This window comes from Dipodomys ordii, unplaced genomic scaffold (genome assembly GCF_000151885.1).
Source record: "Dipodomys ordii isolate 6190 unplaced genomic scaffold, Dord_2.0 Scaffold50, whole genome shotgun sequence".
Lineage (NCBI taxonomy): Eukaryota > Metazoa > Chordata > Mammalia > Rodentia > Heteromyidae > Dipodomys > Dipodomys ordii.
Genome location: NW_012267266.1, coordinates 5750094 through 5771440, shown reverse-complemented (window position 1 = coordinate 5771440; position 21347 = coordinate 5750094). Strand labels below are relative to the sequence as shown.

Genomic DNA, 21347 nt, shown 5'->3' with positions numbered 1-21347 from the left:
TAAATGTTACTCTCTCTGCTCAAAAAATATTGTAACTTTGTGTCCATCTTAAAGGTATTTAACTTTTGGGGGGAAAAAGACTTATGAGTTAAGTTGTGGGAATTTTATGAATTTTGGGAAAAACTAAAATTGTTGTAATTGTATACGAGGTAAGATATTTGGTTATCTCTGCCTGGTCTTATCAGTGGAAATGAATTGTTTAAAAACAAAATCAAGAAGGGGTAACAGTGCTTGATAGGGAATGTACTCCTTACCTTACTCATGTAACTGTAATTCCTCTGAACAATATCTTTACAATAAAAAATACATATTAAAAAAACAAAAAGTGGGAGAGAGCAAAGAAAGGGGTGACATTGTCCAAAAAGAAATGTACGCATAGCCGGGCGCCAGTGGCTCACGCCTGTAATCCTAGCTACTCAGGAGGCTGAGATCTGAGGATCATGGTTCAAAGCCAGCCCGGGCAAGAAAGTCCGTGAGACTCTTATCTCCAATAAACCACTAGAAAACCAGAAGTGACGCTGTGGCTCGAGTGGTAGAGCGCTCTCCTTGAGCTGAAGAGCACAGGGACAGCACCCAAGCCCAGAGTTCAAGCCCCACAACCGACCAAAAAAAAAAAGTACGCATTACCTGACTTAAGTAACTCTAACCCTTCTGTACATCACCTTTATAATAACAATAAAAAATAATAAAATTAAAAGTTAAAAAAATTGAGATTAGATGTGGCTGAATGGTAGAGCTCAAAAGGTTTTAATAAAATAATCACTTTTATTTATTATCACATGAATTATGTAATTTTGTCATATAATTACAACATTTTAATCATCTTGTAAGTGTATACTAAAGTACATTAACCAACCTCTTGTTAATAATTAGGAAATTCAAATATTTCAATAGTGTAAGTAATGTTGAATATCTTTGGGTTATAAGTTTTAGTGCATGTATCTAATTATACATAGGCTGATTTCTTGTAACTGGTCTTACTTAATATAAGCATTTAAAAATCTCTGAAAGACAGATGATGCTTAATTTCATATATATTCAAAATTATTTTAAAATATATTTAAAAATAAAATAGTACTCTTATTTTTATTTCTTTGGTTTCTTGATCCAATAAAACATTTTTCTGTTTGTGTGTGTGGTGGTGCTGTGAACTGAACTCAGGGCCTTGCACTTACTAGGTAGGCACACTACCACTTGAGCCATACCACTGGTCCTTTTGCATTGGTTATTTTCAAGATAACATCTTACATTTGGCTTGGGCTGGCCTGACTGTAATCCTCCTACTTATTCATGCTTCTCCCTTGTTACTGAGGATAACAGGCATGCACTACTGCAACCAGCCATTTGTTAAGATGAAGTCTCTTGAACTTTTTGGCCTCAGCTGGCTTCAAACTACAATCCACCAGTCTCCACCCCCTGAGTCAACTATTTATTCTCATGTTAATTGCCCATATTTTCACAAGATGCCTAGAAAGCTTTTTGAAAGGAGAAAGTAACATTTTTAAGGTTTTTAAAAAATTTCCCCCTCTTGTAAGCAAGGCTTAAGACTGTGTAACAATTTAAATTGAAAGGTATTTCAGAATGGTTTCCTTACTGAAGTGCAGTGGGGGACTTTGAAAGCACAATCCAGAGCAGTGCTTGGTACTTTCACCCCGGTACATACCAGTGATTGAGCCTTAAACTCAGTGATCTCGACTTAATTGTGTTTTGAAATCTACTCAAGCTACTAAAAGGATTCTACAGTACAGGCTCATAAACTTAGTTCCATAGCTATCACAACTTTTTTTTTTCACCTGCAAGGGCCAGGATTTTATACTAAAATACTGTTTTAGAATTTAGCATTTAGTTAGCAGTTTATTCTATAAATGTGTCTTCATTAGATATACTTGTTAGATGAATTTTAAATTATTTCTTAAACCAATACCACCATTTTCCCCCCTCAGTCATGGGGTCTGAACTTGGCCTGGGCTCTGTCCCTCAGCACTTCAGCTCAAGGCTAGGGTTCTACTACTTGAGCTGCAGCGCCACTTCCAGTTTTTTCTGCTTATGTGGTGCTGAGGAATCGAACCCAGGCCTCATGCATGCAAGGCACACACTCTACCACTGAGCCACCTTCCCAGCCCAGAACCACCATTTTTACTTTTCTCATTTGAATCTAATTTCTAAATTACATGTAGTAAAAAAGTCTGCTTGAAAACTTTTACTAAATAGCTTGAATTATTTAAATTCATAACATCCCCTAAGTCAAGAGTAATAAGACAATTTTTCCTAAGGATACTAAGAAGTTATTTTGGGTAACTTATTCTTTATTTTGAATAATACTTTCTCATAAGTAGGCTTTATGAGAAATCCTGGGTTAATCATAAATGATGACTATATAAAAAATCCTGTATACTGAATCATGCACTGTGAGTAACAGGATCTTGAAAGCCTTTTGTAAAACTAAATCATTTTCATAGGAGTTATTTCAGATGGAGTAAAATTTATTCATGTTTGCTGTTTTCAGATATGAAAGGAAGACTGACACTGTGGCTATAATTCTCTAATTATAGTTACTTGGGAGGCTGAAGCAGAGGATTGCAGTTTGAGACCAGCCCAGGCAAAAAATTCAAGACTCTATCTTAGCCAATAGCTAGCACAAGTGGTAGGCACCTGATAATTGGAAAGATTGCAGTTCCAGGCAAATAGGTTTGTGAGACTCTTATCTCAGTGAAAGAAGTTGGGTGTGTTTTTGCACACCTGTCATCCAAGCTGTGACAGGAAATGTAAAATAGAATTATTATATAGATGTGAACCTGGGCAAAAAGTGTGAGCCTATCTTAGAATGACCAGTGTAATCGTAGATACTCAGAAGGCTGAGATCTGGGGATCTCAGTTCGAACCCAGGTGGGTAGGAAAGTCTCTGAGACTATTATTTTCAATTAAGCGCCCAAAAAGACAGAAGTAGAGCTATGGCTCAAGTGGTAGTGTGTTAGCTTAGAGCACAAAATCTCAGGGACAGGGATCAGGCCCTAAATTCAGGTCCTGGCACTGGAACAACAACAAAAAACAGGACTGGAGGCATAGGTTAGTAGTAGAACACATACCTAGTAAGCTCAAGGCTCTTCAGTTCAAACCCCAGACCTACTCTCTTCCCACAAAAAAATGAAAGGAATTTTTTTCTGAACATAACTTTAAGCACTTAATATATAAGCCTAATTAATTATGGTGATATGTCTAATTAATTATAGTAATTTGTAATAACTAGGAATCATAAATTTGTTCATTCGGCAGAAACATAGGGAGGATATATGTGTTTGTATATGATAAAGAAGAAAAAAATCCAGAGTACAAAGAAAACAGGTAACACTTCATAATCATACCTTCCAAAAGAGAACTTCTGAATTATTTTGATATGTCTTTTATTTTTCATATACCTATTTTTTTGTTTGATGACAAAGTCTGGCTCAAGCCCGTCTAGAATTAACTATATAATAGGTCAAGCTAACCTTGAACTCATGATCTTCCTGTCTCAGCCTCCCAAATTCTGGGTTTACAGGTATGTACCACAATGCCTGGCTTTATATATACATACATATACATATATGTATGTTTATATATAATGTTGAATAAAATTGAACTGCCTCTAACATACTATTAAGTATGATTAAGTCATACTATTGGTTTGAAAAATATCAGCTTTTAGTAAGTATACTTCATTTTAAATGCTGGTTTCGTATTCTTTCAGATTACAAATAATAGAAATCTGCCCATTCCCATGTTAAACAATCAAAATCAAATTTTATCTTCTTGGAAGTTTAGATATTGTCCTAATTCATAAAATTAGTCATTTAAAAATATTGTGATTAGATGTAAATGAAATGTAGAATTTGCATTTAAATAGTACATTTAATGGGACAGTAAAATAAAACCTGTTGAAATTTTTTTAAGAAGGGAGGGTGGATGCAGAAGGAGATGGAGCAGATAAACTTGGTCAGGATACATTATATAGGTGGAAAAGTCACAAGGAAACTTCTTAAGCAACTAATGTATGCTAATAAACTAAGCCCCAAATTTATGTATCGAGCTGCTCTAAGTATTGTCCTATTTATATTAACTCCTTTATTTTCATTTTATAAAGGACTGCATTGAAGCATGGTGAGGTTAAGTGTCTATAAAGTTAAGCAGCTGGAGTGGCAAGAGCAGAAGATTTAGCCTAGGCTAGCACTCCAAAGGTTCTGGTCTTGGTCACTGTGCTGTGCTATCATAGTCTTTTAGATTCAAACGTAATTTGAGTGGATACACTTATTAGAATTGTGGTTTACTTTGCCACAAACATGTAAATCACATCTGGATGAGATTGAACGTATTGTTGTCCTGCTCACCTCCAGCATCCCATGCTAATTGTCCTGTGGACCTCACTCACCTCATTCTATTTATTATGCATTATCAGATTCCTTGGCTTGCCCTGGGTGGGCGAGGCTGGGTGCCCGGCTAGGTCCCAGGCTGGCTGTGGGACATGCAGGTCTCTTGTGTCCTGCTGTGGAGTGTGTATGTGTGGGAGGTAGGGTAGGGGAGATTCGGGGTCGGGAAGCCGAGCGTGAAGCAGCTGTGTAATCCACTGGATGCAGACCAAGGCGCTCCCCATTCCGGTAGCCAGCCCACGGATTGGCTAGACGTGGGCACACGTGACCGACATGTGGTTGTATTGGCGCAGCCCGCTGGGGTGTCACTGGAGACACTGGAATGGAGGTGCTGCGGGGCTCGGAAATGGGGTAGGTGCTGGAGCAGTGATGGCCAGGCTTGCTTCGAGAGGAGGGAGGAGGCAATTTTCCATGGACTGTCTTAAACTGGTAGCCTTTCCCTGGCACGGGGGTCCACTGCCATTTGCCAAGCCAAAGAGGCAGGGGCGTAGTCCCTCTCCTTTCCCCCACCCCCACTGCAGCACGGGAGATAGATTTCCCGAGCTTGGGATCTAGGGTTTTTGACAGAAGAGGAAGAGGGGGGGAGGGGCAGAAGTGTTACTGGGAGGCCGTTGAGAAAGCTGGTTTTAAAGCTAGCAGGGGTTTTGTTTTTATAATGCCTGTTGACAGTGAAATAGAATAACAGTATCTAAGGAAACCAGTAGACGACAACAAAGAATGGAGGATATTCATGGCGAGGAGCAAAAGCTCTAGTCCATTCAAAGGCTGCTTTTCCTCCCTGGCCACAAGGACTCATGTCTTAGTAGCCAAAAGGGGAGATACAAAGCAGCTCTTCTGATGGCTGATGTGGAATCGATGGAAAGCCTACTGGGGTAGGAAGAAAAGAAGGCAGGTAGTGCAGAGCTTGAGTGATTTGGTTGACTGGTGAAATATTGGTCACTAGTAATGTGCCTGCTTTTAAAACATCTAAGAAAACTCCCGGTGAATAGGGTGTGGAAAAGGTACCAGTGTCTTTTGTTAGTTACAAACCGCAGTGGTAGTGGCTTTTTGCAGATGACTGCAGCAGTGCTTTTCTTTCTGTGTCAGGCTGAAAGGACAACTGCAGAGGAATAAGAAACCTTGCACTAAATGCTAGGGGTAGAAGTCCATTTATGAGAAGCCGTAAGTTTATAATTGCATCCTGAAAAGGAGAAAAAAATGTTTTTTCTAATAGGAAAAATAGGCTATGAATATTTTGACTGTGGAATGTATCAGACACTTTGATTCTACATCACAAAAGAGATGCTCATGCTTGAGTTCTTTGATTTAACACAAATCCTATAGGAAATCTTAATAAATTATGTATGAAACAGTGAGTCTTTTGTAACCTATATTGCCATTAATTAGATCGTTTATGAGGAAATCACTTCATAATTGAAATTATTTTGTAATTTTTTTGAGAAAATTTTTGTGATAATTTTTATAGGCCTGATGTTTAAGATTGTATTTGCTAAGTAATTTTCTATTTCTCTTTTGCCACTTTTAAGATATCAGTGAATAGTCTACAGGAAAACATTTTAAAGCATCATTCTTTTTCATTTAGGTGATAAATTTCTGTTTAGTGAATACCCATAAGGTAGAATCTTGATATAAGATGTTTTTCATTGCATTTATTTGGGCCTTTACTTGAATGTTTAAAAAGGTATGTTTTCAGGAGGAGTATAATTTTAATGCCTTGTTTCTATGCATATTTATGATAGCCTGTCTACCACACCTCCTCACTCTGACCTACAATGACAGTGGCTTCATTGTAAAGCCCTCCAGGATAGTGACAGAGCCTCTTAAATAGTGTTTGTATAATAGTGCTAAGAGAACTTATCACTTGATTTCAATAATTTTTAAGATAAAAAATTGGATATGAAAATTTTTTAATTATTTCTGCTTAAAAATTACTTAATCATAGAGTTTAGAATCAATAGTACTACTTATGTCTTTTTAAAATCTGGTAGAAACTAGCTAGAAGTAAAGATGTCACATTGAAATTTGTAACATAAAAGCTGATATTCAGTCCTTTAAATCCCAGTTTTTGGCATTTATTTTCTCATTCTATCAATTTAGTGTGGCTTTATTTTCATTAGACATGTTAGAGTTCTCTTGAGAATGCAATGACTTTATCCAAGGTCATATATTCTATAAGGATGTAAAGAATTTACGTCTTCTTTTTCAGTTCTATAAAACTGTTTTATAATGCTTCTTATATATAGCATACAAAATATATAACAAATCATTTGAAAAAATGTAAGTTGCTGACATTCAAGTGAATAGGAAGTTCATGATTGTGGGGTTATAACTACAATACAAAATGTTTTATAAAATACTTGGTAACTAAGCAAATAAGGAGGCACCAGTTTTCACAATGACATTCATGAATACATTTTTAAAGATTTTATTAATCCTGTAATTAATGTTAAATTGAAATATTGTTCCAAAGTAAAGAAATAAAGGACTAAAACTTTAAAAAATTATTTCATTTTTCCATAGAATAAGATATATATGACAGATGTTGGTAGCTTAGCAGTCTTTGAAATTATTTGTTTTATTTTTGCTTCTATTTTGTTACTTATTTTTGGAAGTACTGGGATTGAAATCAAGACTTTGTGCTTGCTAGGTAATGCTCTACTACTTGAGCCATATTCTCAGTCCTTTTGCATTTAGATTTTGTTTGTTTATTTTTTCAGATACAGTCTTGTACTTTTGCCCAAGAGGGCCTTGGACCAAGATTCTCCTAATTCCACTTGCCAAGTAGCTTGTATCTCTGGGCATGTCTTAGCATACCAAGCTTATTTTTGAGACAGAGCTTGCTGAGGATGGCCTTGAACCAGATTCTCCTATCTTTGCCTCTTGAGTAGCTGGAAGTACAAGCATGTACCATCATCTCCATCCTTAACTTCACATGATTTATATTTTTATGTGTTCAATTTCTATCCCCATCACCACCATTTTAAAAATTAGAATCCAACTGAAACCTATCTGAACAAGCACATAAGATGGGGTAGAAGATGATGACTTAGAAAAGATGAATACTTGAAGAATTATATTCACTACTTATTTATCTGAATTACCTATCAAATGCCAAATCTATGAAAGGTGATGAATAAAAATGATACATGATAACTGAGAAATTCATATAGAACCATGTGAAATTTTATTTCAGACTGAACATTGATAACTGTGGCTATTTCTAGGAACTTCAAAGATTTATTAACTCTGAAGTATCTTCTAATTTAGAGGAAGGTGGTAGGTTATCCTTTGAAATAGTGTTCCTTTTTTTAAAAAGTCTACTTAGAAAATAATCTTGAAAAGTAAATGACTTTTGAAGTATGAACACATACAGTAAAAAGGTTCAGAGCTAGCACTCTACCACTTGAGCCACAGAGCAACTTCTGGCTTTTTCTGAGTAGTTTATTGAGGATAAGAATCTCACTGACTTTCCTGCCCAGACTGGCAGGAACTGAGATTCTCAGATCCTAGCCTCCTGAATAGCTAGGATTACAGGTATGAACCACTGGCACCCAGCTAAATCTTTTAATTCTCTATAGTATTAACTTATAAGGATGGATATATATATATATATATTCACTAATTCTTGTTTTGATAAAGGTGACATTTGATGCTTATTTATTTTTATTGTATCTTTAAAAATATTTTATTGCAATAAAATATTAAATAAAATTCACCATCATAGCCACATATAACTGTACCTTTATATTATGCAGCTATAACCATCCATCTGCAGGGCTTTTTCTTGTTCCTCAGTTGAAATTCTGAGAACACTAACTTCCTAGTTTCCCCCTTTACTCATGGGAGGCAGCCAAACTATCTCTATGAATTTGGCATTTCAAGGAACTTAAAAGTCATATAATATTGATCCCTTTATGCTGGAATATTTGACAGCATCATATCTTCAAGTTTCATTCATTTTGTAATGTATATGAATTCCCTTTTCAAGGCTGAATAATAGTCTTTTACATGCATATAACACATTTTGTGTTTTTATTCCTCTACCAATGTGTACTTGGGTTCCTTCCATCTTTTGTCTTTTATAAATAATGCTGCTATAAGCACAGGTGTATGTAAACTGTTCCTGCTTTTACTTCTTTTGTGAATATATCCAAGTCTGTTTTTAACTTGGATATTATAATATTGTAAACTTAATACAGTTTTTAATATCTATATTTAAACTTTATTGAGTTTATGGTGTTACTACTGCTAAAAAATATGCCATTGTATTTATCACTACTCTAGTGAAGGCCCTGGGATTTTTCAGATCCTTTCACCACAAACCCTGTATGTCCTTGTTCATGATTGTGTTATAGATTGTGTTAGTTACAAGTTACTATTTAACAAACAAAATTTAAAAAATGAACATTTATTATTTTAGAGTTTCTTTGAGGCAGGAATTCAGGAATGTCATGAAGTTGCAGTCATCTGAAAGACTTGATCAGACTAGAGGATCTGTTTCCATGATAACTCATTGACATAGTCTGTTTCTCCCTGGCTGTCAGCAAGAGGGTTTAGTTCCCTACTGTCCGGGCCTCTCAGTGGGGCTGCATGAATGTCTTTGTGTCATGGCAGCCTTCTTCCCCTAAGGAACACAACAAGAACTAGAAAGAAACCATTTATGACCTGGTTTTAAGCTGCACACCATCATTTCTACCATATTATGGTCATTTGGAGTCACCAAGTCTGGGCCAAAAAAGAAATGAAATAGGCTCCACTCCTTAAAGGAGTAGAATCAACAAATTCATAGATAAATTTTAAGATCATCTGATAGACCAGTAAGAAGATTTCACTGGAATTTAGCCGTAAGAGAGGGATCCCTGTGTTGGTATCACTTTCTGTTGTTGTAACAAGTGACCACAAATTTTATGGTTTAAATAAAAAAAGACATACTGTCTTCCATTCCTTGAGGTCAGAAGTTCAAAATGGTTTTACCAAACCAAAATCTAGTTATCAGTAACACTACCTTTTCCCTAAAGGTTATAGGGAATAATACATTTTTTTTTTTGTTTTTCTAGTGTCTAGAAGCCTTCTGAATTTCTTAGCTCATAGTGCCTTTCTTCATCTTCAGTGCCAGCAACATACAAAATCTCTCTTCTAAGCAGATGCTGGTGGTGCATACCTGTAATCCTAGTTACTCAGGAGGCTGAGATCTGAGGATCACAGTTTGAAACCAGCCTAGGCAGAAACACCCATGAGACTCATCTCTGGTTAACCACAGAAAGAAGCTGGAATTGGAGCTGTAGCTTAAGTTATAGAGCACTAGCCTTGAGCAAAAGAAGCTCAGGGACATCTCCTTGAGTTCAAACCCCAAATGCTAGCGCGTGCACGCGCACACGTGCACACACACAATCTTGTACTGTGACCCTCTGTATCTCCAACTGACTCATTGGCCTCCTTGTGAAAACAGGTCCTTTACATTGGTGCCAACCAGACAGTCTAGGAAAATCTGAAATCTGTTTAGAGATTTTTACTTAATCACATCTGCAAAGTCCCTGTAGCCGTATAAGGTAACACACTTACAGGCTTGGGGGATTATGATGACATAGATATCTTTGCAAGGTTATTGTGTCAACCATAGGTATACAAACATAATTCTTTTTTCTATTTGTCATTTTCATCATGGGGCTTGAAATCTGGGCCTGGGTGCTGTCCTGAGTACTTTAGCTCAAGGCCAGCACTCTACCACTGAGTCACAGCGCCACTTCCAGTTTTTGAGTGGTTAATTGGAGATAAGAAAGGCTGGCTTTGAAACACAATTCTCTGATCTCAGCCTCCTAAGGATTATAGGCATGAGCCACCAACAAGTGCCTGGTTCAAACACAGTTCTTTATCTTTTTTAAATTAAAGCATTTTAAAGTTACTTTTTAAAATATTACTTTTGTAAATTTACTTTTGGATGAGTAACTTCAGATTTTCACTTACCAGATTTGTTATGTCTCTTAAGATGGTAGGCAGATTCCACTGAGTAGTATTAAGATATATGTTTTTTACTAGATATTTTTAGATTATTGGTTTTATTCACTTAATTTATGTAAATTGCATTAGTTACTTCTGATAGTCTGTCATAATTGTTGAGAAATGTTAAAGCAAAATGCCCTTACAGAGTTTTCCTTTGTACCTCTTAGGCCTGTTATAACACTGCTCCTGTGAATACTCTATTTAAATCTTAGCCTCCTTATACTGTCTGGTCACCTAGTCACATTGTTTCAATTCATACTTACATCTTTACCTCCCTGTTTGCCCTGATTACTTTATACTATATTTCACCTAAAGTTGTGTTTCCCCAGAACATCTGAGTTTTAATCATAGTGTCCTTTTTCCTGGAATACTGTCTTTGTACTGCCTTTCAAGTCCCTCTACAACTGCATTATAGCTGTATGTGGTATAGTACTTACAATTCCAGCACTTGGGAGATTCAATCAGGAGGATCTCAAGTTATAGATTAGCCTAAGCTACATAGTCTGAGACCCTACATCAAAAATCATGTATTCAGCCAGGTACCAAAGGCTCACACCTAGCTATTCAGGAGGCTGAGATCTGAGGATCTTGGCTCCAAGCTAACCCTGGCATAAAAGTATGTGAAACTCTTGTCTCCAATTAACCACCAAAAAGCTGGAAGTGGAGCTGTGACTCAAGTAAGTGGTAAACTGCTGGCAGTACTCAGGCTTGAGTTTAAGCCCAAGGACTGGCACCAAAAGAATAATTTACTCAAGGCCAACTACCTAGTGGCTTATGCCAGTAATCCTAACTAAAGGCCAGAACAGGCAGGAAAATTCACAAAACCTCTTCGCTACCCAGAGCTGGGTGTGGTGGCACATGCTTGTCATCCTAGCTATATAGAGGCTGAGATTGGTAGGACTGAGGTCCCAGGAAAGCCCAGAGATAAAAGTCAGAGCAACTGATTGCATTGGAAAAATGGGAAGGGGGAAAATAGTGAATAAGATCTTACATTGGTTGTTGTTCTTAAAAAGAGAGAAAAAAAATTAAATGACTGCGGTATAAAGGCACTTGGAATTAAAACTTTTAATTGGCTTATTTATTTGGAATTTGATAAAGTTGTTCAGTTTTTGTACTTGTTCCTTTTCCAGCCAATTATTTGCATTTCAAAAAAAATCTTAACTGTGCTTACTAGAATTGTTAGGATTGTGGTAAATAAAAATGGTGATAACTGAACTGGCTTAGTGGTAGTGCTTGCCTAGCATGCATGAGGCCATGGGTTTAATTCCACAGTACCACATAAATAATATATTTTTGTAATGAAAATGCCTCTGTTCTTCATTTTAAAGAGAGATGTATCTGACATTTTAATTAAGAACAATGTTTATTATAGGTTCAGGTATCTTCATAGTTCCGTTATACCTTATAAACAATATTTACTGTGGATATTGACTATTGTCAATTTTTTTCTTTACCTATAGAGCTTTTCTTTAATGTAGTAATGACACTGACATTAAGCTATGTTTGCATTATTAAAATAATCTCACCTTATTTCTGTACATTTTCTTCACTGTGTATTGTATATTTGTTTTCTGATTTTTTGTTCCCATACAATAATAGCCTGTATTAGTTTTTCCATGAAACTTTTGACTTTTATAGCACAATTATATTAACAGTATTAAATGCACTGTAGAATATTTCTGATTTCTTCTAAGAAGACTTTATAAGGTTGGAATTATTTTTGCCTTAAAAAATTTGGTAGAGAGCTGGGTGCTGATGATTCATGCCTGTAATTCTACCTACTCAGGAGGCTAAGATCTGAGGATTGCAGTTCGAAGCCAGCCAAGGCAGGAAAGTTTATGAGACTTATCTCCAATTAACCACCAGAAACCTAGAAATAGCACTGTGGCTCAAGGTGATAGAACATAGCCTTGAGCATAGAAGCTTAGGGATACACTCAGGCCCTGAATTTAAGCCCCATGATTGACCAAAATAAAGGTCGAAAGTGTCTGACACTTTCCCTCATGTTTTGGGAGATTGGGAGGGTGGGGGGGAAATGTTTAACCATTACTGCATCTATTAACTATACAGAACTGTAAAGTTGTTATGTGTTTTTTTTTCCTTCTGGGGTCAGTTTCTCATCTTTTAAATTCCATTTATATTATATCTTTTGGCTGCCTTCTCTACTGAATAGAACTTTTTGTTTTGATCTTCAAACTCTACAAAAGGGTACACAATAAAAAGGAAGACTTCTTATCATACTTCAGACCTTCTTTCTAGAAGCAGTTTTTATTTATGTATAGCTTTTTTTAAGTGGTTTTTTAAATCCTTGTCCGTCCATTTATCTTTACTAAAGGATGGATGTCCATAAGACTAATGGTTGGCACCTTTCACTTATAAAAATCTATTTAGGCCGGGCGCTGGTGGCTCATGCCTGTAATCCTAGCTACTCAGGAGGCTGAGATCTGAGGATCGAGGTTCAAAGCCAGCCCGGGCAGGAAAGACCGTGAGACTCCTATCTCCAATAAACCACCAGAAAACCGGAAGTGGCGCTGTAGCTCAAGAGGTAGAGCGCTCGCCTTGAGCTGAAGAGCTGAGGGACAGCGCCCAGGCCCAGAGTTCAAGCCCCACTACCGACAAAAAAATAAATAAATAAATAAATAAAATAAAAATCTATTTATAATATGCTGGAATTGAACCCAAGACTTTGCACATCTAAATAAGCAAGAAGTACTCTTACCATTGAGCTTCATCTGCATTCTCATCCTCTTGTGGTGGTAGTTGTGGTGGTGGTGGTGGTTGTCATTATTGTTTTATTGATGATACACTGAGTCTCACCGTTGGGTGGTAGGCTTTCTTTAATTTGAGCCTTACCTCCCACCCCTTTTTGCTTTAGTTAATTCTTTAGATAGGACCTTGAATTCATTCCTGGGTCAGTCCATTCTTTTATTTTATTCTATTTTACTTTATTTGGAAGTACTGGAGTTTGAACAGCAGGACTTTGTGCTTGCTAGGTGGGTATGCCTCCAGTCCTGAAATCTTTTTATTTACACTTCCTGAATAGGTAGGAAGACAAATGCATACCACCATACCTAGAATTTACTTATTGATAGGAAATCTTGTGAACTTTTCTGTCCAGGCTGGCTTTGACCTTTACCTCCTAAGTATCAAGGATTAAAGGAATGAACCACCTTGACTGGTTCAACCTCATTATTTTTCAAATGTTTTTGTACCTTACAACAACCTTCCCATTTGAAGGGCCCTAACAACTCAATCTACTATCTACTCAGAGACATCCTTTCTTCAGAGAACTTGGGTTGGGCCATACACCCAGTTAACAAAATAATTAAAATAATGTTCCACACCACCAGAAGAGGGTATATGCCATTTGAATGTCTTTATTTAAAAAGAAACCTGTTACCATGATTAAAATGTAATGCTTTTTTTTTTTTTTTTTTGGTTAGTTGAACTCAGAGTCTGGGCACTGTACCTGAGCTGTTTTGTTCAAGGCTAATGCTCTACCACTTTGAGCACTACTTCTGGTTTTTGATACTCAAAAAGTCTTGGGGACTTTTCTGCCCAGGCTGGCTTTGAACCAGACCCTCAGATCTCAGCTTCCTGAGTACTAGGATTATAGGTGTGAACCATGGCTCCCGCTGAAGTGAAATATTTTTAAACATTTAAATCTCTGTTCTAGGGATGTAGATCAGTTAAAGAACAAACATGTGCACAAGACCCAAGGCTCACTCCTTTTACTTTTTCTTTTTTTGGCCAGTCATGGCGCCTGGGCGCTGTTCCTCAGCTCTTCAGCTCAAGGCAAGCACTCTACCACTTGAGCCACAGCACCACTTCCAGTTTTCTGGAGGTTAATTGGACATAAGAGTCCCAAAAAAGTTCCTGCCTGGGCTGACTTTGAACCATAATCCTCAGATCTTAGCCTCCTGAGTAGCTAGGATTACAGGTGTGAGCCACAGGCGTCCAGCAATATATACTATTTTAATTACAAAGGCTTTGTACAGTATTTTAATATGTAACAGGTGTTCTATGATGGTTTTTCTTTTTCCTCTCTTTTTTTGAGTGTGAACTGAAGATCTTGTGCTTACTAGGGCAGGCACTCTGAACACTTGAGCATATAGCCCTGGCCTGCCTAAATCTCCTATTTACACTTCCCATGTACACTCAGCTTATTGGTGGAGGCATGGTCTCATTTACTTTTTTCCCTGGTTGCTCTCAAACTCAATCTTTCTGATCTAGGCCTAGGATGACAAGCTTGAGCCCCTGACTTTTTGTCCTATTTTTGTTAATTTGGTTTTTTTTTTAATTTTTTTTTTATTTTTCACGTGGCTATCTACAGGGGGGGGAAAGCCTTAAATGACATTCTTTTTGATCCTGTAAAACAGTTTTACAGAAAAAAAAAATCTGCCAATTTAAGGAGGAAATCTTTAACATCTTTATGATGTTAAATCTTCAGGTACAGATATTTGTTGAAGTCTATTTTGTGTGCTTGTGTGTGCACACACCAGTCCTGAGTGTTTTTTCTTTTTCCTCTCTCTCTTTTTTTTAATCTTTCCTCTCTTTTTTGAGTTTGAACTTAAGGCCTTGATGCTGTCTGAACTTTTGCTGTCCCAGAGCTTTTTTTGTTGTTGTTGTTCAAGGCTAATCCTTTGCCACTTGAGCCACAGCTCCACTTTCTACCTTTTGGTGGTTAGTTGGAAATAAGAGTCTTAAAGAGGGCTGGGAAGGTGGCTCAGTGGTAGAGTGCTTGCTTTGCATGCATGAGGCCCTGGGTTTGATTCCTCAGTACCACATAAGCAGGAAAAAAAAAAAGCTGGAAGTGGTGCTGTGGCTCAAGTGGTAGAGTACTAGCCTTGAGCTGAAGAGCTGAGGGACAGCGCCCAGGCCCAGAGTTCAGGCCCACGACTGGACCTCCCCCCTCACCAAAAAAAAAAGTCTTAAAGACATCCTGCCTGGATTGGCTTTGAATCAGGATTCTCCTAAGATCTCAGCCTTCTGAGTCTAGGATTACTTTTTTGTCTGTCAGAAACATCTTTAAAGATTTCCACAGTGTTTTGTGTACTTTTTGTTTATGGATTACATATGTGTATATATATATAGTCACTTAAAAGTATAAATGGGAATTTTTTTATCTATCTGGCCTATGTCTGTAAAATATTCTTGGAAATATTCTTGTTTTTTTCTTCTTGGTGCCTGTCTTGAGGTTTGAACTCAGTAGGGGGGTTGGGCATTGTCCCTTAGATTCTTTTGCTCAAGGCTAGCTTCCTACCACTCTGACTTTTTGGTAGTTTTTTATTAGAAATAGAGTCTCATGGACTTTCCTTTTTTTTCTTTTTCTTTTTCTTTTTTTTATTGTTTGAACAGTGATCCTCAGATCTCAGCCTACTGAGCAGTTCCAGTTCCAGGCATGAGCCACCAGTGCCCAGCCAGAGGAAATATCTCTGTTTGCTTTGTACTACAATGTTTTGGTAAACTGTTTTAAAAATAATATTTAATTGATTTTTAATATATTCAAGGCATATAATTAATTTATCTGCCAATTATACTCACAGCTGTTTGCCTTTCATTTGTCGGGGTAAATCATAGTCTAGTAAAAAAAATGGGTCTTCCTTTAGTTTGGACAATATATAGTGTTTCTGTTGAAAGTACAGTGCTGGTTTTAGAACTGATATGTGTCATATTAAGTGAGTTCAGGGGAATTTTTGTGGTTGTTTTTTATTGGTTGGTTGTTTATTTGGTTGGTTAGTGCTGGGAATTGGACCCAAGGAGTTGTACATGTTAAGTATCTATCTACCACAACTATAATACTCCTAGCCCCAAAATGTTTTTTTTATTTAGTATATATAACAGAAATGCTATTGAATTTGTAAAATGTCTTTTCATCATTTTCAGCATGATCATATTTTTTGTGTATAGGTATGTTAATATGTTAAAGTAATACTAATCAGTTTTCTAGTAGTACAACTTTTTACTGTAAAGCTTATTAGATTTCTTTCATTTCTTTATGAGGTCAATTTTGGTTAAGATGTTTTAATTATCTCAAGTTATATTAATTATCTTCATGTAGGTTTTCAGATTTGTTTGCATAGAGTTAAGTGGTCTCTTATAGATTCATCTGTTTTCTTGGATTTCTTTTTTTTTTAATTTTTTATTGTGAAAATACCATACAGAGAGGTTACAATTACATGGGCAAGGTAATGAGTACGTTTCTTATCAAGCATTGTTGCCTCCTCCTTCGTTTCCCTTTCCCATCTCCCGCACCCTTCCCCTCCCAACCCCCGCCCCGCCAAAGTTGTAAAGTTCGTTTTTTCAACATTACGGTTTCCTGGATTTCTATTGATATTTTCTTATTTTAGGACAGTCTGGAAGTGCTGACAGATATATCTTTGTTTTTACACCAAAACAATAAAAACAGTTCTATTAAAAGAAAAAATTCTAGGCCCAGCGCTGGTCCTTCCACATTTAATCCTAATTGTCTTTTTTTTTTTTTTTTTTTCTGTCGGTCATGGGGCTTGAACTCTGGGCCTGGGCGCTGTCCATGAGCTCTTCACCTCAAGGCTAGTGCTCCATTTGAACCACAGCACCACTTCCGGTTTTCTGGTGGTTAATTGGAGATGTCTCATGGACTTTCCTGCTTGGTCTGGTTTTGACTGTGATCCTCAGATCTCAGCCTCCTGAGTAGCTAGGATTACAGGTGTGAGCCACTGGCACCTGGCTAATCTTAATTATCTTTTGCTTGTGAAATCTTTCTGCCTTCTTGCCTTATTATTACACTTGTTTTTTAGTAAGCATTGGATAAAACTCTAATGAATAGTTGTTTTTGGCTTTCTTTACTCCTACATAGTGAGGAATCTCTTTAGTAGAAAACTACAGAAAATAAGTTGATGTTTTTATACTTCCAGTGTATTTAAAGTCAGGTTTTCCCCATTTCACAAGATATGATAGCTATAATGTGATCACACAAGTTTCATTCATTAATTTATACCCTTAATTATTTATGGTACTGGGGATCGAAGTCAGTCCTTTTGCTTGTAGGCCACTCTGCCAATTAAGCCACACTCCCAGTCCTCAAGATCTTTGAATGTTGCTTGTGTAAAAATGACATGATACTTTTAGCCTTTAAATAATTAAGGATTATTCTTAGCCAACTGTTGTGATGTCCCCTTACAAACCCATCACTTACAAATAAAGCAGGAGGATCACAAATTCAAAGATAGCCTGGACTATGTAGCAAATTAATTTCTTAAAGAAGTTGGGCATCTGTTGCTTAGACCTGTAACTCTGGCTACTCAGGAGGCTGAGATCTGATGATCACAGTTTAAAACCAGCCCAGGTAGTAATGTCTGTAAGACTCTACCTCCACTTAACCAGCAAAATGCTGGGCTGGAGGCATGGCTCAAGCAATGTGCCAACTGTGAGTGAAAAAGCTTCATAGATCTGGAGCCCTGAGTTCAAGCCCTGATTCTGGCATACACATAAATATGAATTCTATATTCTTGATTTTATTAATTCTAAAATATGTTTGACATTAAACTAAAGCAAATCTGGGTCTCCTGAATCTTCCTTGCTAATCCTAAAACATCCTACTTCTTCATGCCCAGGACCTCTTATCCTTATGGCTATCCATCTCTATCCTGTCTCTCCACTTTTTTTCAAGGCCTATGAATCACTACCAAGTTTGGCTTCACTTCTCTTTGCCAGTCTACACCAAAGATCATCTATTTTATTTAAGTTTTCTTCTAGTCTCAGTTTGAATATAGTAGGTCCCTAGACTACATATTCAATAGAGTTGTCTTATTATCTTCATCCTACCAAAATTTAATTTAGAGTCTTTATCTGATATTTTATTTTGTGACCATTTTGTAAAATGTTAGCTCTTCAGAATTACTTTACCATGGTGTTTAAGACTAGCTGTCATTAAATGGAATGTATGATGAGCTCTATAATCTCTTTTATCTACTCTGGCCCTAAAAATCTGTAACTTAATCAAAATCCAAAAATAGATTAACATCACTAACATAACTATATCCTTGTCAATGATTACTTTCCTTAAGTTTTGTCTATAAGATCTGTTTAAATATATCTAAATATCTTAATTATCTCTACTTAGAAAAAAAATCTTACTTTATAAAAATTTTATCCACCTATAAAAAGGCAAAGGTATTCTAACTACTAAAGTTCTTTCTTCTGTTTTAATCTTACTTGTCTTCAACTAAGATCCAATATTACATCCTCTTAGAAAGACGCTGCTTGAATTATATTGCTTTGCAACCAAATGAGCACATTTAACACATTTTTTCTTGTTTCAAATGTCTTGAGGGTTGTTTCCTTTATCCCTTTCTTTGATACAGGCAGCCACTATATATTTTAGTAGTGAATTTCAAAATCCTTTTTAACCTTATAGGTCCAAGGGTAGCCAAGGATGGCTGCAGCTTCATATGATCAGTTGTTAAAGCAAGTTGAGGCACTGAAGATGGAGAACTCAAATCTTCGACAAGAGCTAGAAGATAATTCCAGTCATCTTACAAAACTGGAAACTGAGGCATCTAATATGAAGGTATCAAGACTGTGACTTTTAATCGTAGTTTATCCCTTTTCAAATCCTCTTGTAATTGGGGTGGCTAAGACCCTTCATTTATGGTAAGCAACATATGAAAACACTTTCTTGAAAAATAAAATGTGTTGAGTTATTTATAAACAAGATAAATGTAAAATTAAATTATTTTTTTATCTTAAAAGTAAGAGGTTCAGCCAGGCATCAGCAATTCACACCCGTAATCTTAGCTACTCTGTAGGCGGAGATCTGAGGATCAAGATTCAAAGCCAGCACAAGTAGAAGAATCCATGGGACTCTTATCTCTAACCACCAAAACAGCTCAAAGTGGAGCTGTGGCTCAAGTGGTAGAGCACTAGCCTTGAGCAAAACAATTGAGGGACAGTACCCAAAGTTCAAACCACAGGACTGGCACAAGAGGGAGACAGAGACACAGAGAGAGTGGGGGTGGAGATAGGGAGAGAGATAGAGATAGGAGACCAACTTTAAAAATTTACTGTACTGAGGCAAGGCTTTCTGTGTAGTTCATAGAAACCAGCCTCATATTTCAGGATAGATCTCAAATATTAAATATCACCATCCCCTTCCACTCCTTTATATCTTGTTAACTCTAAAATGCTACCATGATGGATGATCTAGGAACAAACCAGGAACTGAAAGTCCTGTTCCTGACTTTGCCACAGTCTGAGGTATATGATCCCTGGTTACCAATGAGGATTTAAATTGTATTATATAGGTATCATACAAGGTAATTTTTTTTCTTTCCTTTTCTTTTTGGCCAATTGTGGGGCTTGAACTCAGGGCCTGGGTGTTATCCCTGAGCTCTTTTGCTTAAGGCTAGTGCTCTACCACTTTGAGCCATAGCTCCACTTCTGGTTTTCTGGTGGTTAACTGAAGATAAAAGTCTCACAAGGACTTTCCTGCTTGGGCTTGCTTTGAACTGCAATCCTCAGATCTCAGCCTCCTTAGTAGTGAGGATTATGGGCACGAACCACCATCACTTGGCTGTTGAAGATGTTTTCTATGCCACTTTCAGGTTCTGTCTGATTTGCCAAATAGTGTTGAAAAGATGTGATAACATTCAAGAAAAGTTACATTCAGTCTGCAGTAGGGAAAACATATTCTAGATTCAAAATAATCAAGATTAAAACTATAGCTGTTTTAATTTCCAGTTACTTAGGCATATTTTCCTTTTGTAGAATTTAATACTTTTATAGAATTAAAGATTATCAGCAAATGTTAACCTCTGTGTACTTTAAGAAGTTCTTTCTGCTTTTTAGTGTTTCTCAGCTTGCCTACTTTTTAACATCTTAATTCCTGACTGCTCTTCCTGTCAGGTTTCTACTCTTATTCTTTATTCATTTCCTAGTTTATCTAGTTGTTTTCCTATGCACTTCAAAGTCTCTCTTATTCTCTATGCTTTTGGTATCCCGGAAATAACTTCTGATCCTTTTACTCTTTATACTTAACATCATAATATTAACCTTGACCTTTTGCTCTTATATAAAATTATTCCTGTCTTCATCTTTTTATTGATTCTTCACTATTCTAATATTCGATTTCTGTACTAAAACTCTCCAATAATAACATAGGTAGAATAAAATTGTTTTTTCCGTACCACAAACTATGTAATCTCTTACCTTAAAAACACTAGAGTCAGCCAGAAGTCGGTGTTCATGCCTGTAATCCTAGATACTCAGAAGGCTGAGGTCTGAGGATTATGGTTTGAAATTAGCATGGGCAAGATAGTCCATGAGACTCTCTTGTGTGTGTGAAAATACTGTACAGATGAGCTACAATTACATGAGCAAGGAATGAGTATATTTCTTATCAAGCATTGTTGCCACCTCCTTTGTTTTTGCCCTACCATCCCTTCCCTCCCATCTCCACAACTACAGTGACTCTTATCTCTAATGAATCTCTCTCTCTCTCTTTCACACACACACACAAACACACATACACACACACACACACACACACGCACACACACGCATGCACGCACGCACCAGAAGTGGAGCTATGGCTCAAATGGAAGAGTGCTAGCCTTGAGTACAAAAGCTCAGTGACAGTGCCCACACCCTAAGTTCAAGCCCACGACTAGCTGGCACACACACAAAACCATTGGAGTTAGTTATCTAATAGAGCTTGATATCATATAATTAATAAATACAGTGTACCTCAAATCATTATATATGGCATGTATTTTTGAAAGTTTAAAGAAGCACAAGAAAATCCTCTTGTATCTCCTTCAATATGGTATATTTTTTTCAGAGAACTCAGAGTTAGCCTATCTTGATTTATACTCCAGAACTCTTAGATCTCTTTTTAAAGATTTTAACTATGTGAACAAATTTAAAACTTATTTTAAAAATATTTGGGGGCTGAGTGCTAATGGC

At 36.7% G+C, this 21347-nt stretch overlaps 1 protein-coding gene across 3 annotated transcripts in view; it reads left to right on the top strand.

Annotated features, from left to right (window-relative positions):
* Apc (adenomatous polyposis coli) overlaps positions 1 to 21347 on the top strand; it is a 97376-nt gene that overhangs the window by 18916 nt on the left and 57113 nt on the right. For 2 of the 3 annotated variants that reach the window (XM_013020378.1, XM_013020376.1), the window contains exon 2: positions 18802 to 18954. In XM_013020378.1, coding sequence (XP_012875832.1) covers positions 18820 to 18954 — 135 coding nt within the window. In that variant the 5' untranslated portion in view covers positions 18802 to 18819. Of the gene's footprint in view, positions 1 to 15793; positions 15866 to 18801; positions 18955 to 21347 lie in introns of those variants that run through there. The other variant, XM_013020377.1, reaches the window with a different exon arrangement.